The 26,847-nt window shown below is 36.4% G+C and overlaps 1 protein-coding gene across 2 annotated transcripts in view; it reads left to right on the forward strand.

The window, feature by feature from the left end:
• Window positions 1–227: 227 nt before the first annotated feature.
• Window positions 228–26,847, forward strand: part of LOC113758725 — a 40,797-nt gene continuing 14,177 nt past the window's right edge. The window contains exons 1-5 of one of the 2 annotated variants that reach the window (XM_027301455.1): window positions 228–538; window positions 5,299–5,426; window positions 5,544–5,729; window positions 19,039–19,107; window positions 19,205–19,261. In XM_027301455.1, coding sequence (XP_027157256.1) covers window positions 376–538; window positions 5,299–5,426; window positions 5,544–5,729; window positions 19,039–19,107; window positions 19,205–19,261 — 603 coding nt within the window. In that variant the 5' untranslated portion in view covers window positions 228–375. The remainder of the gene's footprint in view (window positions 539–5,298; window positions 5,427–5,543; window positions 5,730–19,038; window positions 19,108–19,204; window positions 19,262–26,847) is intronic. The other variant, XM_027301456.1, reaches the window with a different exon arrangement.

Below are 26,847 nucleotides of genomic sequence, written 5' to 3' on the forward strand. Positions count from 1 at the left end.
ACGACAACGAGAAGTTTGGATTTATCGATAAATGGTGAGGGAGTGATTGTTCGTTGAGAAGGTTCATTTATTATTTGGCCAAATTTCAGAGACGGACTAGCAGTTTAGTCAAACACTTGGGCCAGTAAATATAATTAACCCTTATATTTTTCCAAATCGGGTGACTCGGCTCACATGACTCCAGTGGTAAAAGGTATTTAAGAAAATCAGGAAAACTGTTATTTAATGCCATTAAGACAATTATTTCCCCAACAGCAAGCTGTACTTGTATGCTAATATTATAAGATGAAAAAGGATTCCATCTGAAATTCGAGAATCAGTATTGGTGTTTTGATCGGCGAAGCCTTGGCTTTGGTCTCCTCTCCACTGTCTCAGATGGCTTCCTGCAACACCGTTTTCCTATTCTCTATTTTTCTTGCCCTAATTTTCCTTCAGAGCACTGCAGATGATGTTGGGAGTGTTGTCGATGATTTCTCCAAGGATGGCTCTGATTTGTCAGCTGAATTGGCTCTACTCAAATCCAGGATTGATGCTCTTGGTTAGTACTAAAGTTCTGGCTTAAGCTAGTGCTTTGTTTTTTCTTGTTGCTCTATATTTAGAATTTGTTTTCATTTGAGAGCTCTGGTATGGAAAATTATCACTAATCATTGACATTTGTAGCCTGTTTAGTAGGTCTGCAGGAAAATTTGTATGTCAAGAGGGTTGACAATTATGCATTTACTGTTTTCTTTTTTTTTTTTGTGAAATTTCTAACTAAGAGGTGGGATAATGGAAAGGATGATGTTTTCTGGGCCGTCAATGTCAAACTAATAAATCCCAAAGAAGATCATAGATTTATGCTGAATAATTGAGGTTTCTCGTAGGTCAAGGAATAAGTGTGAAAATCTCAGGGAGTTCTGACCATTTAGGGTCTGTTTCTTTCGACTAAAAATGTTTCCGGGAAATGTTTCATCCCTTTGTTTAGTTCGTTTTAAGCCATTGAAAATAACTTACACTGAAGAAATATTTTACATAAGTGGGTGTAAAACAACTTCAGCATTAAACCTACGGAAGTTATATTCCACTCACTCACCCCGTCTGGCGGCCTTTGTCTTGTTGGAAAGAGGTTGATAAGAATTGAGAAACATTATCTAGACATAGTCAAGTTCTTAAGGAAACTCCTTCCCAAAGTTCATCGGCAACATTGCAGGCAATCATTTCCTCCCCTTTTCATTGTGAGCCTTTCTTTTCATACCCACTCAATCCAACCTATCACATATCCATGCTACATCTTCATGGAAGACATGCAAAAATGAATTATACCTGTGGAAATAAGGAAGTTCTGGAGAGGAAAAGGTGGAGATTGTTGGTAGAGGAGGGAGAAGAAAACTTGGAGAATTTTTTTTTTAGAAGGGAGAAGGATTTTTGAGATTTGCCACAAAGGAGAGGAATAAATATTGCTACCAAATATGCTTTTGAAAATTTGGATTTGTGGTGAGATATTTATATCTTTGAATAATTTTATCATCATCTTTAATTTTTTACCAATGATTATGGTTGATTTGAAAAGGAATCCTGGTTCCTCATGTGGCTGTTGCTATATATATATATATATATATATATATATTTTTTTTTGTACTTGATCTGAGAACGATGGTAGGGGTGGTGTAGATGTGGTGGAGGGTGGTTGTGGTGTATGGTGTGTAGATGATACTCAGGAGAGTGGTGTGATTGAGGTGGTAGATATGGGTTTGAACAGCTCTTGAGGGTATGGAGTTAATGGATTTATGATTCATGAAAACATTGATTTTCCAACAGTAACCAAACACCTGAAAACGACCAACAAATTAAATACTTCCCTGATACTGTCTTCCACTGAAATTATTTTTCCAAGGAAAAGATTTTATCTCCAATTAAATGGACTATGGCCCTGTTAATTTTCACTGGAGGGATGGCTAAAGATGAGGTTGTTGAAGTGATAATTAATTGGGCCCTACAGAAGGCACCTTTCACAGGGTTTTTCTGAGATGCACCTAGTTGGAATGGAGTATTCAATTGGTAAATTAGAATGGAACAGATGGGCTCAGGTTACATGCACCTTATGAAGAATGTTGGTGGTGAGGAAATAAACCATTTTGCTATAAGTACTTTAATTTATCGAAATTTTCTTCTCTCTCCGAGTGAAAATACTATCCACCTTTTAGTGCTTGAAACAACAGACTGAAGTCCTCCTTTTGCCTGTAGGAGGTTATGCTATATCGAGGGGCTCCAATAAAGTTGATCTTTTAACATTTTGGATGCATGGATGCTTAAAGTTTGTCTCAAGAAATTTCCCAATCCTATAGGGACATTATTTTGGATTTTGTTTTCTGGCTGTCAAATCAGCTGGCTTTATAGTCTTATAAGTCACCTATCCATAGGTCTCTATGGCCTACGGTTAGAAGGTTGAAAAGGAAAAACATGAGAGAAAGAATTGCTTGAAAAGGAAAACTTTGTACAGACCGTGTTCATACTGACATCATAATAAGGGGAACAATGTTTATAACTAGAGATCACTCTAAACATGAAGCTAGTAACGTTTCTAGTCATTTTCCAACAAACATGATCTTTGACTGTGGTATGTGTGAATTACGTCATTCCTGGTGATATTCTAACTTGTTTAGCTAATTAATATCTTTTGTTACTTTTGGCTGTGTAATTTTTCTTCTTGTTTACTGCACCAGAATTACTTTTTGAGTACAGTTTTCTATGGGAGCACTGACTTACTATATTATGGTTGAATATTTTAGCTCTTGAGTTGGGAGTAATTTCTGGGAAAAGTAAAAGCTTTGCAAAAAGTGAATTCTTTTTGTTGCTTTCATTCCCCACCCCTTTGGAATATCTATATTAAGAGGAGAGGTGGTAAAGGATGACATGATCAGACTCCAAAAAGCCGAGTTGTGTTTTTCTCTGGAATCTCTATATTGGTGTGGTCAGACTCTGAAAAGCCAAGTTGTATTTTCCTCCTTTGGAATCTCTATATTAAGAGGAGAGGTGATAGAGGATGACGTGGTCAGACTCCGAAAAGTTGAGTTGTATCTTCCTTCTTGGACTTTTTCCCCTTTTTTTTTTGGGCCGGGGGGGGGGGGGGGGGTTGGGATTGATGGTCTTAAAGTTTACTTACTGGAGATAGTGTGATTATCAAATTCTCAGGCTGTTGCTCCTGCGTCGACACTTGAAGTTCCAAGTTATTGAAGATCAGAAATGGAAATTTAAAGTTATTCTCAAATCTGATTCTATGAACTGAAACTTTTCATGGCTTATATAGTGCTTTACAAGGTTTCACGCTTTATATTTCTTGAGATGATAGTGGGTTGAGGGGGGAATATGTACCAGCCAAACCTTTTCAGAGCACACTATAGGCTAGTCATTCACCTAGGAGGGAATATGTAATGGCCAAACAATTTCAGGGCAGAAATTAGGCTAGTCATTCACCTAGTTCTGATTAGGGCTCAAAACTTGACAGTAATAAGTACCAAAATTGCATATTAACGTTAACTAATACTCTTTTAAATGACAGTACTATAAGAAGTCCATAGGATCCTATGATAGAGAAGATAAAATACAAGATCTTCACATCTTGCTTCAACATAAAATCAGAAAAGATCTTCTCTGTTTTCTGCAAATTAAAACCCAAAACCTACTGCTTTGCTTTATCTCTTCTCTTCCTCAATTATCTCAAAAGTTTTCAACTCTCTGCTTCCTTAACAACACACTCATATAGCAGCCACATCTCCCTCCCATTTCCATTAATTGGAAAAGTTAACTTTGTCACTCCCTCACACTACTAGTGTCATGTTTTGCCTCCCTTGTAGTTTCTAGCTTTAGTTCTTTTCAGCTATAAAAGAGAATATCTATTGCTTACACCATTGGAATTCCCTCAGGTTTATTTGTCTTAACCCATTTTGAGTAGTTAAATTATGCTGATCAGATCTTGTATTCATTTCTTTGAAATCAATTCTTCTGGTATTTCCTTCTTATCAGTGCTGATAATTATTAATGTAAATGGTTATACATGTCTTATCTTCCTAGCATCATTGGATATTTAACGGTAGTAGCTTGGATATTTGATGGTAGAGTTACTTTAATAAGTAGTTATTGAATAATTGTTTTCCAAAAGCTCCTAAGATTTGTATCTACATGCAAAGAAACCCTTACTTCAATAAAGACTAGTAATGGTAATAGTCACTTTAATGCTTATGAACTTAAATTGGTAAAAAGTAACAATTTCCACTGGTCACACTATTAATATTTCTAGCACATAACTTTTAGGTGTTCTGCAGAATATGGGTGCTAAAGGAATAGATTCTTGATGTGTTATTGGTATTCCTGAATCTTTCAAGATATTCTGTTATCTAAGTGAAAATACAATTCCTATTTCTTCCAAGACACGATGTCAAAACATGCATCTTGCTTTGACAGTAATCTGATTTTGCTATACTATTAGGATTCTTGGTAAGCGTAATGACCTGTTCTATGACCCCAAAAACGGAAAGAAAGATCTTGAGATATTCTCCTAATCTGAGCATTGTAGTGGATTTTATTTTCCTGTTGTCAAACCAGTTGTTTTTGTAGTTTTTGAATTCTACTGGTGTGGAGTATCCTATTCTCCATGTCAATCTAGAAGGTACTGAAGGAAAAGCTCAAGCACAAAAATTTTTGAAGCTCATAATCTTAATATGGCTTAGGCACTTGTTGTTGCTGAAACGTAATAGTTGATGTGATCATGGTTAGGGAAAAAAAGATCTTGAGATATTCTCCTAATCCTAGGATTGTAGTGGATTTTAAAGATGGCTATGCTAATGATTCTAGTGACTTTTTGTGCAACTTTCCAAGAAATGTAATATTTGATGTGATGTGTGATACTCTCTATTAATGGTTTATTTATTGGCCTAATAGCATGAGATTATGTTCTTTTAAACATCCATACATGGCAAATAGTTAAGTTGATACTGCAACATGGTAATCTAAGAACTCTTCAAATCTCAGCGTAAAACTGATTATGCTTCCAGTGTTGGATATGTCCTGCAGAGTTTATGCATGTTATGCTAGTTTGTTAACTATGTCTTGCCTCCACAAAAATTTTTTTTGGGGGGAACATTGGTATTCTCAAATATCTAAATTTTTTGAAAAGTTGATTCTGTTAGTAGCTTGACTTCTTTTCATCAATTGTTCTTTGGAGTTGAGATGTAGATTCATCTTTTTGGTTATGTGCAATATGATGGATGAAATGTTTAGTTGCTTTAGCATAGCTTGATAATTTGGCTTTTACATCTGCAGAGTTCCATATCAAGGAGAAGAATGAAGAGTTGAAAGCGAAGGATGATGCAATTTCTGAGCTGGAGAAGAAGATTAAAGAGAAATCTGATAGCATTTCTTCATTGCAGAGTGAGATAGTGTCTCTGCAGGTGAATAATTGATTCCTTTTAATCTTGCATGTGTGTTTTCATTTTTTTTAAAATAAAAACTTGAAGATTTGGGAAAAATTTATTGTTGCAATAACCATGTTTCTTGGTATTGGTTAGAAAAAAGGAACTCTAGATGCTGAGGAAGTGGTCAACAAGGCTCATGCACGAGCTGCTGAACTAGAGAAAATGGTGGAGAAACTTAAAATGGAGATTGATCTGAAAAATAAGGAAAAAGAGGCATTAGAAGCTCAGGTGAATGAAAAGGAAAAGAAGGCACTTAACTTAAATTCAGAATTTGAGAATGTGAGTTTTAATTAGATTGTTGCTGAAACTACTTTGCATGTTTTCATTCATGCCTTGTATGCAGAAGAAAAATCCCTTCATGGTACTGTTTCTATGATCATGCATTTTTCTGTGGTGTGTGCTGCACGTCGATAATTATCTGGAAACATCATGGGTATAGGGATGGGTGAGATATGTCTTAATAAAACTTCTTTAAGTACTGCAGTTTAAGACTTTTGTTCTTGACTGGCGCTCACCCCCGTCTACCCTGCTCCGCACTATTGAAGTTAAGATTCTTAGCAAGAGCTGACTGATAGAATTTATGACGCAGCACGAACACTTGGTAGGCACAACAGCTCTGTAGAAAAAACAGATATCGAATTTCACTTGAAGTTGAATAAGCAACTAGGAATAGGATGAGAAAATATGCTTAAGAAGACGAAAATCTGGTTAGTAGGTCTAGGAATCACCCTAGGAATCTTTAGGCATCACGCCTAAAGTTAAGATGTATCACACAATCCTAAGAAAAGACGTTGAGTTTGCAGAAAAATTTTATTGACCAAAAATCTGATTTCTTTTTGTGGAGAAATGGTTATTTATAGACACTAGAGCAAAGCCAACTCCAATCCCAATTAGGACTCCTAACTAGAATAGAATTCTAGTAGAAAGCTAGAAAGCTAAGCTTTCTTATTCCCCATAATAACTAAAATACTAATTACCAATAATAATTACTAAATAGAAAATTACCATAAACACAAAATTCCTACAGCTAACCAAATTACTAAAATATCCCTGTTGGTGAAAATCAGAAACCAAGCTCCATAAGATTCAAACCAACTCCCAAGTTGGTTCCTTGTCATCAAAAGCATGCTAAATCAATGCTTGGATATTCGACACATCCTTCCCACGCCTCCTATAAACCTTGGTGGATTTTTTGCCACTTATCTCTATCATCTCTCCCCGACTTGAGAAGACTCGACCCCGGTGAGTTAATGGCCTGATACTTCTCAGAGAAATCTAGATCCAACTGCTGAAATTCAGTCTGCATGTGGTCGTCTCCTCCAATGAATAAGAAACTTCTGGTAGCCGCCCCATCTAGTTGACACAATTTGGTGGTCAAGAACATCTTCAATTGCTTCACGTATGTGTGTCGGAGGTGGAAGAGCAGCCTTAGTAGTCCTATCTGCTGAATCATCTAAATGACCATCATAAGCAATCAAATCTTCAATATTGAACACATTGCTAATCCCCATATCGTCGGTAACTCAAAAACATAAGCATTTGAGCTGATTTTCTTGAGAACCTTGAAAGGACTTGCGCTTCTTGAATGTAGCTTCTTGTAGACACCCTTAGGATACCTCTCTGGCCGAATACGAACAATAACTTCATCCCCTTCTTCAAATTCTGCAAATTTCTTCTTCAAATCTTCATGTGCTTTGTACTTTTCATTGTTAATAGCAATCCGGCGTCGAACTTCATCATGTATATCCAAAATATGCTTAGAAAAAGCCTCAGCTTCAGCACTTGGACGACCACTAACTGGTATTGGAAGCAAATCAATTGGTTTGCGAGGATTATTTCCCATTACAGCCTCAAAAGGACTATAACTAGTTGATCGATTCACTGAACTATTGTAAGCAAATTTTGCCATTGGTAGAATTTGATTCCAAGTGGAAACATGATCACTAACCAAACACCGAAGTAGATCACCAAGGCTACGGTTGACAACTTCTGTCTGACCATCCGTTTGTGGGTGGAAAGAAGAAGAAAACTTGAGTTTTGTGTGTAGCATCTGCTACGAAGTCCGCCAAAAATAACTCATAAACTTCACATCCCTATCTGAAACTATAGTCATTGGCAGTCCATGAAGTCTAACTAGCTCTTCAAAGAAAATCTTAGCAATATGGACAGCATCTGAAGTCTTGGCACATGGGAGAAAGTGAGCCATTTTCGAAAATCTGTACACAACTACTAGTGTAGAATCATAACCTTGCAATGTTCTTGGTAGTCCAAGGACAAAATCCATGCTCAAATCCTGCCACGGTTTATGTGGAATGGGTAGTGGCATGTAAAGACTAGTGTTTTTCTTTCGCCCTTCGGCCAATTGACAAACTCGGCATCTAGCAACAGTCTTGCCAACATCATGTCTTATACTTGGCCAATAGAAATGATCTTGCATCATGGCAATTGTCTTGTCACGTCCAAAGTGTCTAGCAGCACCTCCACCATGTAATTCCCAAATTAATTCCTCCCTCAGTGAAGTACTAGGAACACAAAGTAGAGTCCCCTTGAAAAGATAGCTATCATGGATGGAAAAACCAGCATATTCTGCTTGCTTACCAGCTATTAAATCCTCATATATGACCTTGAAATCTCTACGACGAGGATAATCTTGCTTAAGTGAATCAAAAACAACCACTTGAACAGCCATAGTAGTTAGAATAAGATGCACACGACTAAGTGCATCAGCCACCTTATTCTCAACACCTGCCTTGTGTTTGATAACAAAATTGTATTGTTGCAGGAAAGAAACGCATTTGCCATGCCGATGACTGAACTTTTTCTGAGAATTATATATTTGAGGGCCTCATGATCAGAATATAGCACAAATTTCTTATAAGTAAGATAATGATGCTAATGGCGAATAGATTGAATAACAGCGTAGAATTCCTTGTCACAAGTAGAGTACTAAAATAAGCAATAGGATGACCTTCTTGACTAAGAAATGAGAAGCATCACATGCGATACCTTAGAAAAATCTGGTAGCCTAAGCATTGGAGCTTCGGTCATTTGCTTCTTCAATTCTTCATAAGCCTTAGTTGTAGCTTTTGTCCCAGTGATGGGAGCCATAATAGAGCTAAACCCCCTCATAAATTGCCTGTTGAACGAAGCTAGCCCATGGAAGCAGCGAACCTTCTTCAAATTAGTAGGAACCGGTCAATTTACTATTGCCTTCACCTTTTCTGGGTCAGCAGCTATCCTTTCATTTGAAACGACAAAACCCAAAAATACAACACTAGGAGCAATGAAAGTACACTTCTTCAAGTTGATATAGAGCTTTTCTTGATGAAGAACTCTCATTACTTGTTGAAGATGGTTAATGTGCTCCTCTTTGTTCCTAATGTAAATTAAATATCATCGAAATAGACAACCAAAAAACGGCCAATAAAGGGCTGAAATACCTATGTCATGAATCTCATAAAGGTGTTGGGAGCACTAGAGAGGCCAAATGGCATCACTAGCCACTCGTAGAGACCATCCTTTGTCTTGAAGGCTGTTTTCCACTCATCACCCAGACAAATTCTGATATGATAGTACCCCTTTTGCAAATCAATTTTAGTGTAGATAGTTGAACCAGCCATCATATCAATCATATCATCAAGTCTAGGTATGGGAAACCTATACTTGATTGTTATCTTCTTGATTGCACGGCTATCTACACACATTCTCCAGATTCCGTCTTTCTTTGGAATCAATAAAGCCGGCACTACACAAGGACTTATGCTGACTTGAATATGTCCTTTGTCCATGAGCTTATCCACTTGTCTCTTAAGTTCAACAGATTCACTCAGGTTCATGTGATAGGTAGGCAAGTTAGGGAGTTGCGAGTCTGGTATGAAATCTATTGCGTGCTGGATATCACGCATAGGTGGTAGTCCATGCGGCAAATCTTCTGGAGCTACATCAGCAAAATCAGAATCAAACAGCAATTTGACAATTTCTGGAGGCACTTCTTGAGAGTTGACAACTGCTGAAATTTTCACCTCTTTGAAGACTAATACCATGATAACTTTTTGCTCCTTGCTCTCCCTTTCAAATTGTTTCTTGCTCAAAATCTGAAGAGGCTTCTTCCTCGTCTCGATCACTTCATTATCCTTTGAATTCTCTTGTTTGGTTGGTTTCTTCTTGTGAAACTACTTCATAGTTTTAGCACTCTGGCTTTAAGACAATCTGCTTGTCATTAAACTTGAATGAGTAAGTGTTCAACTTCCCATTATGATTCAGATCTTGGTCATATAACCAAGGTCAACCAAGAAGTAAGTGGGAAACAGTCATTAGAATAACGTCACACCATATAGAATCACTGTAAGGACCATGTTTAATGGACACCAAGCAACATCTCGTTACCAGAATAGAGCTACTGTTCATCCAATCAACCTTGTAAGGTTCAGGATGTGGATCTGTAGGCAAATTTAACCGCTGTACAGTAGACTCTGAAAGCACGTTCATGCTACTGCCACCATCAATACTGAGCTTTCTAGTCTCTTGTCCATAGCAAACTAAGTTTTGAAAGATTGAAGTTCTTCACCAGTCTTCCTTTTGTGACTTTGGTGCATTGAGGATACGCTCACAACCGAGAGATAAGACATGTCTTCTTCTTCCTCTTCCAAATCATCAACATTAAGTCGTGCCACTCAGTCAAATAATCAGCATTTTCATCTTCCTCGACCTCTAGATTTTCCTTACATCCGAAATCGGCACCAATGTGCAAGTTTCTCTTGTTCAGGCACTCCCATGCCATGTGTCCCTTCAAACCACACTTGAAACATCCATCTTTGTTCTTGTTTCTTTCATCGATTGTGGAAGCCTTAGTTTTTGTCTTTGCATGCTGGGAAGTTGCTTGAGTTGCTACTGATTTATATGGCTTTCCATTTGCAGCAAATCTTTTAGGAACTACCTCCCCACCTTGAGTATTGAACCTCTGAATTAGTGGCTACTGCAGGTTCTTTTCAAATCCAAGAGCTGCTTGGAATGCATTATCAACTGTGTAGATATCACGTCCCATCAATTCTTTGCGAATCTCAGGTCTCAAACCCAACTTAAATCTGGATAAAGCTTGTGCTGGACTTTCGGTGCCTCCGTAGTGAATTTTCAGCACTTCAAACTTATTCATATATTTAGCAACTGTCATTCCTCCTTGCCTTAAGCTATTCATATCATCAAAAAGATCAGCTTCATAATGTAGAGGCACGTACTTTCTCTTCAAATGCAGCTTCATCTCTTCCCACGTTAAGTCTAGTTATCCAGCAAGTTGAAGATCATGCTCAACTCCTGTCCACCACACTTGGGCTTGTCCAGCAAGTTTCATGATAGCAAACTTAACTTTTCTCTCATCAATCATATCATATCAATCAAAATAGTGTTCCAAAGTAGCAAGCCAATCAGAAAAAACCTTGGGTTCAATTCTTCCATCGAAATCAGGAATATCAACTCTTATCTTTTTTGTGATGTCTCCTGCAAAATGATAAGAGTCTTGTCCCCCTTGCCTTGCCGATTGAACAATCTCATCAACCATGTTAAGAAGAGAAGCTCGTGGCCTTCCAAAAGATTGATTTAATCTATTTTCACTACTACCAGATTGATTCCCGGTTATGTCTTTAGGCTGTTCGGGATGCTCTGGTGCCTTTCCATTGATTTTGACCCCATATTCGGACCCACTGTTGCCTCTAGATTCAGGAATTTGTTGTTGCTCAGTATTAAAAGCTTTAGTCTTCTAACACATCAACCCTCTTCAAGAGAAGATTAATGATGTTATCCCATTCCTTGTCTGTGTATCGACCCCTAAAATTCAACCCACTTCTTGTTGTCATGGGAAAGCCTTGCTCTGATATCAAAACTGACATAGCACGAACACTTGGTAGGCACAACAGCTTTGTAGAAAAAGTCATATATTGAATTTCACTTGAACTTGAATTAGTAACTAGGAATAGGATGAGAAAATATGCTTAAGAAGGCGAAAATCTGGTTAGTAGGTTTAGGAATTTGTGGCGAAATGGTTATTTATAGACACTAGAACAAAGTCAACTCCAATCCTAATTAGGACTCCTAACTAGAATAGAATTCTAGTAGAAAGCTAGAAAGCTAAGCTTTCTTATTTCCCATAGAAATGGTCTTTATTTTCTCAACTCTAATAGTCCGATTGCATGTCCTGCTACTGTTTCTCCTCTTGAAATTCACTGTTGTTTGGGTCATCCGTCTCTACAAAATTTGAAAAAGTTGGTTCCTACTTTGAGTCAATTGTCTTCGTTAGAATGTGAGTCTTGTCAGTTTGGGAAGCATCATCGTGTTTCTTTTGCTCCTAGAGTCAATAAACGGGTTTCTGAACCCTTTTTGTTAGTTCATTCTGATGTTGGGGTCCTAGTCGAGTCACTTCAAAGTTAGGTTTTAAATATTTTGTAATCTTTGCTGATGATTTTTCAAGAGTTACATGGCTTTATTTAATGAAAGGTCGTTCAGAACTATATTCCATTTTTTGTGCATTTGTTACAGAAATAAAGAATCAGTTTGGTGTTCCTGTACGTATACTTCGCAGTGATAATGTGAAAGAATATTTTTCCACTCCTTTTAATACCTTTATAACTAAGTCTGGTATTATTCATCAGTCCTCTTGTCCTCATACTCCACAACAGAATGGAGTTGCTGAAAGAAAAATTGGACATTTAATCGAAATTGCTCGAACACTGTTGTTGCACATGAATGTGCCCAAACAATTTTGGAGTGATGCAGTTCTAACTGCATGTTATTTAATTAATCGCATGCCATCTAATATTCTTGGAGGTCAATTACCTCAGTCCATTCTTTTTTCTCATGAACCTGTGTTTAAATTACCTCATCGTATTTTTGGATGTGTGTGCTTTGTTCATCAGCTTGCTCCCGGGGTGGATAAATTAGATTCTCGTGCTATTAAGTGTATTTTCTTAGAATACGCACGAGCGCAAAAAGGGTATAGATGTTACAGTCCAGTTTTAAATCGATTTTTTACTTGTGCTATGTTACTTTCTTTGAATCCACTCCATATTTAATCAAACACAGTATGCCTTGTGAGTTAGACCAGTGTCTCTCTTTTTCCTCTCCTGTTTTACCAGTCCCTTCCCCTTTATTACCTGAGTTATCTAGTCCACCAGATTCCATAGCTCGATTATCTCGTCCTCATCTTCAAGTTTACTCTCGTCGTTCCATGGTTGAGAAAGTTCCTGATATGCCACGCACTTCACCAATTAACTCTCAATCTTCAAATCCAGATATGACACCCTCCTCTGAGTTAGATCTTCGTATTGCTTTACGCAAATGTAAGAGACATTGTACTTCCCATCCTATTTCTAATTTTGTTTCTTATTTTCGTCTCTCTATGTCATATACTTCTTTTGTTGCTTCTCTTGATTCTATCTCCATTCCTAAGTCTATTACCTATGCTCTTAATCATCCTGGTTGGAGATTAGTTATGCAAGAAGAGATGTCTGCTTTGGAACAAAATGGTACTTGGGATCTTGTCCCTCGTCCTTCAGGTAAGCCTGTTGTTGGTTGTAAATGGGTGTACACTATAAAAGTGCAGCCTAATGGTTCTATTGATAGATTGAAGGCTCGTCTGGTAGTTAGAGGATTTACTCGGGTGTATGAAATAGACTATTTAGAAACATTTTCTCCTGTTGCAAAGATTACCTCAGTTCGTCTTCTTATCTCTTTGGCAGCAACTTACAATTGGCCATTGCATCAGTTGGATGTGAAAAATGCATTTCTGCATGGAGATTTGAAAGAAGAGGTATATATGGAACAACCTCCCGGATTTGTTGTTCAGGGGGAGAATTCGCGGTTGGTTTGTCGTTTGAAAAAATCCTTATATGGATTGAAACAGTCTCCAAGGGCCTGGTTTGGCCGGTTTAGTAGTGTTGTCATGGAATTCGGTTTGACAAGATGTGGAGTAGATCATTCTGTATTTTATCGGCATTCTAATGCTGGTAAAATTTTATTAGTTGTTTATGTGGATGATATTGTGATTACAGGTGATGATATTGTGGGGATCCAGAAACTTAAATCCAATTTGCAGGTAAACTTTCAGACAAAGGATTTAGGTCATCTATAGTATTTTCTGGGTATTGAGGTAGCTCGGTCTAAACATGGGATTTATTTATGTCAAAGAAAATATGTACTCGATATGCTGAGTGAAGTTGGGATGTTAGGTTGCCGACCTGTGGATACTCCTATGGATCCTAATGTAAAATTAATAGGAGATCAAGGTACATTACTAGATGATCCTAGGCAATATCGAATACTTGTGGGTAAATTAAATTATCTAACTGTAACGAGACCTGACATTTCGTTTGCAGTGAATGTTGTGAGTCAATTTCTTGATACCCCTCGTACTAGTCATTGGGATGCTGTTATACGAATTCTCATGTATCTTAAGAGTGCTCCTGGAAAAGGATTGCTGTATCAAAATCATGGACACACTGATATTGAAGGATATAGTGATGTAGATTGGGCTGGTTCTGCCTCAGATCGAAGATCGACCACAGGATATTGTGTATTTGTTGGTGATAATTTAGTGTCGTGGAAGAGTAAGAAGCAAACAGTTGTCTCCAGATCAAGTGCAGAATCTGAATACCGCGCTATGGCTCATACTGTGTGAGTTGGTTTGGTTGAAGAGCATGTTACTTGAAATTGGGTTTGAGCATAAACAGCCTATGAATTTAGTGTGTGATAATCAGGCAGCTGTTCATATTGCGTCTAATCCAATGTTTCATGAAAGGACAAAACATATTGAATTTGATTGTCATTTCATTCGAGAGAAATTGCTTGACGGAGTCATCAAGACATTTCATGTACCGTCTGTAGATCAATTGGTTGATGTATTTACCAAGAGTTTAGGGGGCTATAGGGTGAAATACATTTGTAACAAGTTGGGTGCTTATGATATATATGTTCCAACTTGAGGGGGAGTGTTAAGAGAATATTAGTATTCTTGTAGATAATAAATTAGTAAAGGCATTCTTGTAAATAGTTTGTTAGGTTTGTACTCTTATAAATACTAGTTGGTCACTCATAATACAGTGATTAGATGTTTTCCTCCCAAAATACCTGTTAACAGTAATTATTATTGGCGATTAGTATTTTAGTTATTATGGGGAATAAGAAAGCTTAGCTTTCTAGTTTTCTACTAAAATTTTATTCTAGTTAGGAGTCCTAATTAGGATTGGAGTTGGCTTTGCTGTAGTGTCTATAAATAACCACTTCACCATGAAGAGAAGTCAGACTTTTGGTCAATAAAATTTTCTTGCAAACTCAATGTCTTTTCTTAGGGTTGTGTGATACATCCTAAAGATTCCTAGGAATGATTTTTAGACCTACTAAACAGATTTTTTGCCTTCTTAAGCATATTCTCTTATCCTATTTCATGTTGCTACTATAAGCTTGGGTGAAATTCAATATTTAAGCTTTTCTACAAAGCTGTTGTGCCTACCAAGTTTTCGTGCTGCGTCAATTTAAGAAGATTATAATCTAGCAACTAGAAGGTGTAGGACTGTTACCTGCAAAAATTTGACAAATAATTCTTCAGAGGAGATGTTTTACACTAGAAATAGCAAAGCTGAATGATATGTTGGAAAAAATGCTCCCCGTACAATGAGCTTCATGTCTTTTCATAGCATAGTATCCATTTCATTGGTCATTCATTGACATTACTTCATTATGAAATGATCTCCTAGGTTACATCAGATTGGCGATCAATTGATTGACCTCACATTGTTAAGTGTTTGACTACAACAGTACCATTCATACATGTAATTACAGTGGCTGACTTAGCTTGAAGAAACAAATGAGTTTCTACTTTGGGATTGGACCTAATAGTGGCATCATTCTTTGAGGTTAAAGATCTTATATCCAATATGTTTCTTGTTTTCGGAAGTTTGATTTTCGTGCATGAGTGGGTCACGGAAGTGAGGTACTGCTGGTTATATACTCTACTGCTATCCAAAGCACTAGTTCTATTGATAGGATGATATTGAATTGGATACTGATATTGTGGTGTCCAATTAAATGGTTTTGGACATCAGTGGTAATCTTAATTATAAACTTTATGCCTTCTATATGGGGTGGACTAATTACACAGGGGAGATGAGAATGGCAAAATTGAGTGTTATAAGGTTAAAGAACTATTTATTTCTGCTAAATTGTATAGCATTATTTTATTTGGTGCCATAAGGGTACACAATAAGAAGTGGGCCCAGTCTTAGTTCATCCATGAATGGTTGCAATTCGGGTGGGGGGGGGGGACATGGTAATTTTAAGCGTTAATATTGAATCCGCCTTCCTTTTTTAGTTAGCTTATCGTGTGCCCTTATGGCACCAAATAGAGAAAAAGAATTATATTCACCTCTCTTATAATCATGCAAAACAACTTTAAAGTATATTTCACGTTAGCACTAAGGGCTTATTTGCTTTGCAAATTGGATAAGGGAGGATGAGTCATTTTGGGATTGGTTGTGTCCTGAGAAGACTCGTCCTAGGATTTTTCATCCTATTTAAGATAACAGTTTCCTACTGGTTAACTCATTGACTGTTGATATTATACTTGGTTGGCGTAGACTTACTGTTGTATGTACGAAAATAAGTTCAAAGGAGTGTAAAAAAGTCATTTTATATTTTAACCATGTCAAACTATTTTGTTATCCAGGGTACCCTCTAGCGATTATGTTATCCCACGAATTGGCTGCTATTATTAGTTTAGTGGTATAAGTCATACCATGTGGAAAACCCGCTCAAACAAGGGACGACATGGGAATTAGTAGGATTAGTCTGTGTCATCCTGTAAGAGCTTGTAAACTATAGCTTCAAGAACATTTTTCCGCACCTAGAATTTTGTCGTGTTTGACAGCTGTCTTACAAAGACTACATCCAGCAGTTTCTTATACCTTGCCTGCATTTTACTGCTGCATCTCATGAACTTTGAAAGAAAACTGATCAGGCATCTATTAAGTTGTATGCAGATCAGAAGAAAAGCTGTTCCCTGTCTACTATTTAGTTTGGAATTGCAAAGGCATAGGCTAAGACGCTTTACTTCTTGTGGGTGGAAATATACGATTAGTGGAACAATACCAAGAAGCTCGGATTTTCAACATTTTAAAAAGAACTTGTATATTGTAGGTGGCTTAATTTTGTTAGAAAACAAAAGCTTTTGAAAAGCTGATATTATTGAAAGGATAAAAGAAAATAATGACTTCCTCCAAATGAATTGAAATGTACTATCTTTGGCAAACATTTTGATATTAAATTACTGCACAAAAGGGTAAAAGTTATTAGTCCTATTCCCATCAATAATCTCGAGAACCTGGAAAATAGAGCAAAGTTTAAGAAGAAGAATACTGAAACTTGGTCATCAGCGGCTCATGTCATGGTACTCTGGTGAGGGCTTCAAGAACTCCACACAATGACCTCCTCATGCATAAACTAATGTTATCTTTTTTTCCCCCCCTTTTCATCCATTTTGTATCTCTATATTTTGATACATTCTGGAACTGCAACAACAATCAACACTTAATAGCAATAGGTATTTTAGAATTCCTTTTTCTGAAAATTCATGTTTGTTACTTCCACTGCAGTGGGAATTAACCACCTCTTTAATTTGTTTCTTCTTTTTCCTTTTCATTTCTGTTTTGCTATTTTATGGTCATCTTCTTTACTTCATGTGTTAAACAGATAACCCTACACCTGGTAAATTCAACAACAGCTACCCATTATTGTCATTGTCGTCAACCTTTCTCAATACCCTGATAATTTTTTAACTCTCAACATTATCTGCATGACTGCATTTCAAGTTCTATTCTATTCTCATCTTTGATATTAAAATCAACCAAAGCCTGAGAGAAGAGGCCAAAATCACCACCAAAAATCTTCCCAAGCTTTGTTATATCAAATCTAGAAATTACAATTATTGTCCCCATATTACTGTAATTCATAAACAACAGCAAAAAATGGCCCTTAAGCATGAACTATTTTTGACCAATTAAACTAAAACAGAGCCCTATCTACTCATCTAGTCATCTTTACAGACAAACTGCAAAAATTATTAGTAGTTGAATGTTAAGTTTTCATTAACCACCAAAATTTGCAACAGCATCATAGTAGAAACGAAACCGTTTCATCGAAGACCGACTCTGTCGAATTCCTTCTTTCAGACAGGGAAGATAAAGCTGACTTCCACTACAGAAAGAGCAGCTTAACTAAGACTAAGAGATGCTAGTCCTCGATAAAGCTAACAGCTGGAGGGAAAGGTAACTTAAGACGATTATGTGCATTTGTGACAATAGGCCAAAGACCATCAAAAGGAAGAAAACCTAGCAGAGAGTCGAACAAAAAATATTGTATTAACATTGATAGTAATCCCAAGACATGCTTCCCCTATAGGCTCTATCTCTTGACTTCCTGCTTTCAAAGCTACACTAGCTCCTGGCTGTTATATGTGTTTCCTCAAAGGATTTCCCCATATTGAACACCTGGTTAATTTCTTAAAAGGCTCAAGTAGACAAAGCTTTGAGGTAACTAGCTTGTCCAGGTCTTACACTTTGCGAGTGTTTCCAAATATGTTCTAATTTCTTGGTCAGAAGGAAACTCTGGTCCCTTTTTTTTTTTTTTAATGTAAATGTAATTTTCCTTGAACATCTAGAGACTGCTGCAAATGCTAGTGAATAACTATTTCATATGGATTAGCTAAGGCTGTAAAACCTGCTATAGTTACTCTTTTCTTAAACAGTTGAAGTCAAATAGGATAGTTTTCATCTTGTGGGTCCCTTTGAATGCCTATACTATCCACTTCTTATTTTATAAACCACCACCATTTACGCCAATAGCTAGAGTAGTATATGCAAATGCCTACAATCTTGCTTAAGTTTCTTTCTATCTGATGAGCTTAGTGGTATTAGCTGATTGCATGCTTGTATGCTTTATTTCGATTGGGTCAGTTATTGCGACTTCTTGTATTGGCGATTTACCCTCCAACAGATGAATTCCAATTCTGTAATCTTCATTTTGTTCAGGTGAAGAATTTTGAGATAATTATGCTGTAGTGGATGTTGTTTAGGCATGTACCCTGATGTATGGGCTTCTTACAACTAATTTAGGCATGTTCCTTGACGTACATGTAACCTTTTACACATTCAATCTTTTGCAGGTTTATGTAGGGTAGATTGTTATACTGTTTGATTTCTTCTCTTGTTATTTGTTTCTTTTGGAAAGGGTGGGTAAAGACTAAACTACTATGTAGATTTTATAAAAATACTAAAAGAACTGTGTTATAGAGCCGGTAGAAAATCAAGAAAGGCAAATTACATCCAAAAAAATGCTTTTGAATCTTTTGCAATAGAGAACAGTAGACGGTATGCCATGCTAATGTGCACATATATATTATATATAAAAGTGTTATGGTTTTTAATTGTTAATTATGCAGAAGTATTAGATATCTGAGTTTGTTTTCTGAAAGATCAGGCATTTAATTATACTTTAAACAAATCTAGAGTCACAAGCTAATATTTTTGGTGTTTCTGTCTCCTTTTTGCAGCTCCAAAACATTGTTAGTCAACAGAAGGCTAGGCTACAAAAAACTGAACGTGCTCTTCAAATGGCTGAGGCATGTAACTGATGTGGTGGTTAAAGTATTTTTGTAACTCTGTTCATGAGGTTCGAACAATTGACCACATGTGTTTTTCATGTTATTCTCTGTACAGGAGGAGATGATGAAAGCAAAGTTTGAAGCCACATCAAGAAGCATTGCGCTGATTGAGGTAACCAAGCTAGTTTATTTGTTTTACTATATTTAATGAGTATCTATTCAATTCTGATGATTTCTGTTCCTTTTATGGATGCTGCTTGTTTTTTTGACCATTACTTTTTCTTTACCTTTTATGGGTGGGATATGCTAGGATTTTTCCTTCCTTTCTTATTACAGAATGGAGCCAATTTTCTCTCAATTATTGCTTATCAAATGTTGTATTGAGTAAATGGCATACTTCACCCTTTTGGAATTGAATTGCACTTAATCTTAATTTCAATTGAATTATTTGGTTCAATATGCTGAGTGCAATTAGTTGGTCTAAACCTTGAACAGATCGGTTGGTTAGCATTTTAAGGCAAAACGTTAAGTGCAAATAAGTTCCTAATGGATTTAGCTGTAGGCTTTTCATTAGAGGAAAAGATATGTGAGAAATAACATGCACTGAAGCAAAATTTGATTTGCTTTATATCTTTGTTTGGTAAGATTTATATTAGGGGTGGCAATTTTCGACACGACCTGAAAACACGACACGAACCTAACACGAAATTAATGGGTTTGGGTTGAGGTTTCGAGAATTCGGGTCAGAATCGGGTTGGACCCGATGAACCCGAAAAGAAAACAGGTCGATTTCGGGTCAACCCGTGGTGACCTGATATGACCCGTTTATGAATTAAAAATAATTTAATAAACATAAAAATAATTTTATCTAACTAAACTAAGTTATTCTTTTTTTCAAAGGCATTAATTACTTAATCCTAAATGAATTTATTTAATTTGTGTGAAGTTGAAATTATTATATTTGGACAAATAATATATTATATTATTTTTTACTTTTATACTGTTTTAATTTATTTTATATTTTGTTTGGGATAAAACACTTTTACGATGTTTAATTTATTTTAGATTTGGTTTGGAATTATTTATTTAAATTTTTATTACTTGATTATGTAATTAGTTTTGTGAGAAATTGATTTTATTATAAATTACAGTGATAAATTAATAAATTAAAATTAAGTTTCAGGTCATTTCGGGTCAACCCGTCAACCTGAAATTTTCGGGTTCGGGTCAGCATACCTGACCCGTCACGGGTTGGCGGGTCGGGCTCGAGTCAACAGATTTTCTGAGGGGTTGACCCGAACCCGACCCGCCAACTTGATTTTGACCCGAATTGCTACCCCTAATTTATATCTTTGTTTGGTAAGGAAAACTTTGACGAGTTGGTGGTTATTACTAAACAGTGTATCAAACTTAATTTTCCTATGATATGGTGGGAAACAGAATGTAGAAAAATGTTGGTAATAAAATAACTTTTTAGCAAACCAGACACAGAAAAGAAAGAGTGGCTACCTTTCCTTCACTTTCTTCGCGTTTAAAATATGCCTGAGTTAAGAAAACTTGGAAGTGGTGAATTGTCTTGAGCAGTCAATTGCCCCATTCTGTTCTCATCCAGTTTCTATTGGAACCAGCGGCTATGGATTAAAGCAACTACCAATATTTAGCTTAAAACAACATTAAGCCACTAGTGCCAAGAGGAGTTGGAGATTTGCATCTAGATACAATTGAGTTGACGTTTCATAATAATTCAGGGCTAAAGAGTTCTCTTAGTAGTGTTTACTATGTTTCTTGACCGAAAGAGGACAGAGATATCTTGGGAGTAATCTTTTTCCATATAGAATAATAGATACAACAGCCATATATATGCAAGATTGAAATCAATCAAGATCCTAAAATCAAGCTAGTATAATTAGGCTATCTAATCACTATAATTCAGCTACTTACTATAACTAAGGTACTCACTCTAATTGAGCTAATGTATCTAGACATATTAGCTAATGCAGCTAGACATATTCAACACTCCCCCTCAAGCTGGAGCATATAAATCATGTGCACCATACTTGCCACACATATTTTATTCGAGGACCTCTGAGTGACTTAGTGAGAAAATCTGCAAGTTGATCATTTGAACTAAGAAGCCATATCTTAATGACTTTGGAAATCAACTTTTCTCTCACAAGTGACAATCAACTTCAATGTGCTTAGTCATCTCATGAAAGACTACATTGGAGGCAATGTTGAATGTAGCTTGATTATCGCAAACCGACTTGATTGGATTAGGAGTCCCCTATGCAATTCATTGAGCAATTGTTTGAGCCATATTAGTTCACATGTAGCCATAGCCATAGCTTGATATCCAGCTTTGGCACTAGATCTAGCAACCACATCTTGTTTTTTACTTTCCCAAGATATTAGTTTTCCACCTACAAGAATACAATACCCTGTGGTAGAATGACGATCAATAGGCGATCCTGCCCAATATACATCAGTGTAACCAATTACTTGCATCTTTGCTCTATCAATATCTAACAATACTTGGCCTGTTGCGCTCCTTTGATATATTTAAGGATGTGAATTGCTGCATTCCAATGAGTATCACACGGGGAGTCCAAAAATTGACTGATAACTGAAACACGGAAGATATGTCAGGTTGCATTACTTTAAGATAGTTTAATCGTCCAACAAGCCTTCGATACTTTCTAGGATTATTAATAGGCTTCCCCAGTCCAACAAGCCTTCTAGGATATGTCAGGTTGCGTTACTTTAAGATAGTTTAATCATCCAACAAGCCTTCGATACTTTCTAGGATTATTAAGAGGCTTCCCCAGTCCTAGCAATAATTTAAAGATCCATTGGGGTATCCATAGGTGACGCAGCATGAAGACTTGGTAGGTACAACAGCTTTGTAGAAAAGCTCAAATATCGAATTTCACCGTAATTTAAAATAGCAACTTGGAAGAGTAGGATGAGAAAATATGCTTAAGAAGATGAAAATCTAATTAGTAATTCCAGGAATCACTCCTAGGAATCTTTAGGCATCATACTTAAAGTTAGGATGTATCACACAATGCTAAAAAAGACATTGACTCTACAGGAAAATTTTATTAACGATAAAATTGGACTTCTCCATTTATAGGTACTAGAACAAAGCCAACTTCAATCCTAATTAGGACTCCTAACTAGAATAGAATTCTAGCAGAAAGCTAGAAAGCTAAACTTTCTTATTCCCATACTAACTACAATACTAATTATCAATAATAATTACTAAACAGAAAATTACCATAAACATAAAATTCCTGTAGCTAACCAAATTACTAAAATACCCTTGCTAGTGAAAACTAAATTATTAAATTACCCTTGCTGGTGACAATCAGAAAACAAACTCGATAGGATTCAAACCAACTTTCAAGTTGGTTCCTTGTCATCAAAAGCATGCCAAATCATTGCTTGGGCATGTGACACATCCCTCCCACGGCTCCTATAAAGTTTAGTGGATTTTTGCCACTTATCTCTATCATCTCTCCCCATTTTGAGAAAACTCGACCCTAGCAAGTTAACAGCCTGATACCTCTCATAGAAATTTGGATCTGATTTTGAAATTTAGATTCGGTAATTAATGTACAATCTGTACGTGGTCGGCCCCTCCAATGAACAAGATACTTCTGGTAGCGGCCCTCTCTAGTTGACACAATTTGGTGGTCAAGAACATCTTCAATTGCTTCACGTAAGCATGTAGGAGGTGGAAGAGCAGCCTTTGAAGTCGTATTTGCTGAATCATCTAAATGACCATTCTAAGCAGTCAAATCTTCAATATTGAACACGTTGCTAATCCCCATATCTGCAGGTAACTCAAAAACATAAGCATTTGAGCTGATTTTCTTGAGAACCTTGAAAGGACCTGCACTTCTTGAATGTAGCTTCTTGTAGACGCCCTTAGGATATCTCTCTGGCCAAATACGAACCATAACTTCATTCCCTTCTTCAAATTCTACAAATTTCTTCTTCAAATTTGCATGTTCCTTGTACCTTTCATTGTTGATAGCAATCCGGCGCCGAACTTCATCATGTATATCCAAAATATGCTTAGAAAAGCCTCAACTTTAGCACTTGGATGAGTGCTAGCTGATAATGGAAGCAAATCAATTGGTTTGTGAGGATTATTTCCCGTTACAGCCTCAAAAGGACTATAACTAGTTGATCGATTCATTGAACTATTATAAGAAAATTCTGCCCTTGGTAGCATTTGATCCCAAGTGGAAACATGATCACCAACCAAACACCGAAGTAGATCACCAAGGCTGCAGTTAACAACTTCTGTCTAACCATCTATTTGTGGGTGGAAAGAAGAAAACTTGAGTTTTGTGTGCGGCATCTTTCACAAAATCCGCCAAAAATAACTCATAAACTTCACATACCTATCTGAAACTATAGTCATTGGTAGTCCGTGAAGTCTAACTACCTCTTTGAAGAAAATCTTAGCAATATGGACAACATTCGAAGTCTTAGCACATGGGAGAAAGTGAGCCATTTTCGAAAATCTATCCACAATTACTAGTATAGTATCATTACCTTGCAATCTTCTTGGTTGTCCAACAACAAAATCCATGCTCAAATCCTGCCACAGTTCATGTGGAATGGGTAGTGGCATATAAAGAAGTGTTTTTCTTTCGCCCTTTGACCAATTGACAAACTCGGCATCTAGCAACAATCTTGCCAACATCATGTCTTATACTTGGCCAATATAAACGATCTTGCACCATGGCAATTGTCTTGTCATGCCCAAAGTGTCCGGCAGCACCTCCACCAGGTAATTCCCGAATTAACTCCTCCCTTAGTGAACCACTAGGAACACAAAGCAGAGTCTCCTTGAAAAGATAGTCATCATGGATGAAAAAATCTCTACAACAAGGATAATCTTGCTTAAGTGAATCAAAACCAACCACTTGAATAGCCATAGCAGTAAGAATAAGATGCACACGACTAAGTGCAGCAACCGCATTATTCTCAATGCTTGCCTTGTGTTTGACAACCAAATTGTATTGTTGCAAGAAAGATTGCTATGCCAATGATTCAACTTCTTCTGAGAATTTATTTATTTGAGGGCCTCTTGATCCAAATATAGCACAAATTCCTTATAAAATAAGATAATGATGCCAATGGCGAATAGATTGAATAATAACGTAGAATTCCTTGTCATAAATAGAGTATTTCTGCTTTGTGTCATTCAACTTTTCACTAAAATAAGCAATAGGATGACCTTTTTGACTAAGAACTCCACCAATCCCAACATGAGAAGCATCGCATGCGACCTCAAACACCTTAGAAATCTATACTTTCCCAGGATATTAGTTATCCACCTACAAGAAAACAATACCCTGTGGTAGAATGACGATTAATAGGTGATCCTCCCTATACATCAGTGTAACCAATTACTTGCATGTTTGCTCTATCAATATCTAACAATACTTGGCCTGGTGCTCCTTTGATATATTTAAGGATGTGAATTGCTGCATTCCAATGAGTATCACATGGGGAGTCCAAAAATTGACTGATAACTGAAACATGGAAGATATGTCAGATTGCGTTACTGTATGATAGTTTAATCGTCCAACAAGCCTTCGATACTTTCTAGGATTATTAAGAGGCTTCCCCAGTCCTAGCAATAATTTAACATTAGGATCCATTGGGGTATACATAGGTGACGCAGCATGAAGACTTGGTAGGCACAACAGCTTTGTAGAAAAGCTCAGATATCGAATTTCACCCTAATTTAAAATAACAACTTGGAAGAGTAGGATGAGAAAATATGTTTAAGAAGATGAAAATCTGATTAGTAATTCTAGAAATCACTTCTAGGAATCTTTAGGTATCACACCTTAAATTAGGATGTATCACACAATCCTAAGAAAGACATTGAGTCTGCTGGAAAATTTTATTAACGATAAAATCTAACTTCTCTTTGTGGAAAAATTGTTATTTATAGGTGCTAGAACAAAGCCAACTAAAATCGTAATTAGGATTCCTAACTAGAATAGAATTCTAGTAGAAAGTTAGAAAGCTTTTTTATTTTTCATAATAACTAAAATACTAACAACCAATAATAATTAGTAAACAGAAAATTACCATAAACATAAAATTCTTGCAGCTAACCAAGTTACTAAAAAACCCATATTGGTGAAAATCAAAAAACAAACTCGATAGGATTCAAACTAACTCCCAAGTTGGTTCCTTGTTATCAAAAGCATGCCAAATCAATGCTTGGGCACTTGACACATCCTATCCATGCCTCCTATAAACCTTAGTGAATTTTTGCCACTTATTTCTATCAACAGGCTTAGAATTTGAGATGCTTGCCTCCTCCAGAATATCCAAGGCATATTTTGTTGACAAATAATAACACCATCTTTAGATTGAGCAACTTTGATGCCCAAGAAATAACAAAGCTTGTTGAAATCTTTTGTTTTGAAATGGCCAAAAAGATATTTTTTTAACTAAACAATCCCTTCATGATCCTGTCCTTTGATAATAATGTCATTCACATAAACAGGATAAATGCTACCTTTCGATGGAGAATGATGATAAAACACTGATTCCACAAAGCCTGGTAGTGGTTCCATATAAACTTCCTCTTGCAATTCACCATGAAGGAATGCATTTTTTATGTCTAATTGGTGCAATGGCCAGTGATGTACAGTAGCCATGAATAGTATGAGACGAACAGAGGACATCTTGGCTATTGGAGAAAAGGTGTCAGTATAATCCAGACTGCAAATTTGAGTATATGCCTTAGCCACAAGACGAGCTTTAAGACGATCAATTTTACCTTCGAGACCAACTTCAATAGTTTAAATTCAACGACAACCAATAACTGATTTACCATGTGGGAGATGAACCAACTCTTAAGTGTTATTGGAGTCGATAGCAGCCATTTCATCCTTTGTCTGATGCCACCCAGAATGGCATAAAGCCTCACCTATGGTTTTAAAAATAGATATAGACGACAAATGATTGTAAGCACAAATTTTGTTGTCTAAAATAGAAAACAAGAAAACTTACACAAATATCAAATAAACGAAATCAAATAATAAAATGATTACATATCTCTGAAATTTCTTGAATCAAAGAAATTAATCCCCTAATTCTTCTCTTCAAAAGATTTCAATAGAAGGGTGGAAGAGGCTTGTCCTCCGATCAAGAGGGTGTTTCGTTCAATTTGGGCGTAGAAAACGTATGATTTGATAATGGCATTGAATACTTGAATCTTTAGTCTTCAACACGAATGGAAGGAGGATTTGTCCGACTTGATTTGGATTTGGATTTAAGGGAAAAAGTTTTTAAGAAAATTGGATAGATTTTCTCTAGAATTTAGGGATTTCAATGTGTCTTTCGCCTTGAGGGAAGACCTATATTTATAGCCAAGATATGTAGGCAATCTAAAATCATTACAGATTTAATGCTATGCAGGAGATTCTCTAGAATCTTCTTGTATTTGGGTGACTTGTGACTCAAAAAACCCATTTAACTGGGACTATTATGATAGGCTGGCCCAAATAGTCAATTGTGAATTAATCCATTTCAGTTTAAATGGACATTATAAATTTGATTTGATTTAACAACTGATATGATACTGGCCCTATTTGTCAGTCCAAAACATAAGGGACCTCTATGGTTTAATTTAACTTAATTTAATTCAATCAAAATTAACTCAATTCATTTAATCTTGACTAAATATATTAAGGGTACGTTTGGTTCTACAGAATT

This window comes from Coffea eugenioides, unplaced genomic scaffold (assembly GCF_003713205.1).
Source record: "Coffea eugenioides isolate CCC68of unplaced genomic scaffold, Ceug_1.0 ScVebR1_66;HRSCAF=323, whole genome shotgun sequence".
Lineage (NCBI taxonomy): Eukaryota > Viridiplantae > Streptophyta > Magnoliopsida > Gentianales > Rubiaceae > Coffea > Coffea eugenioides.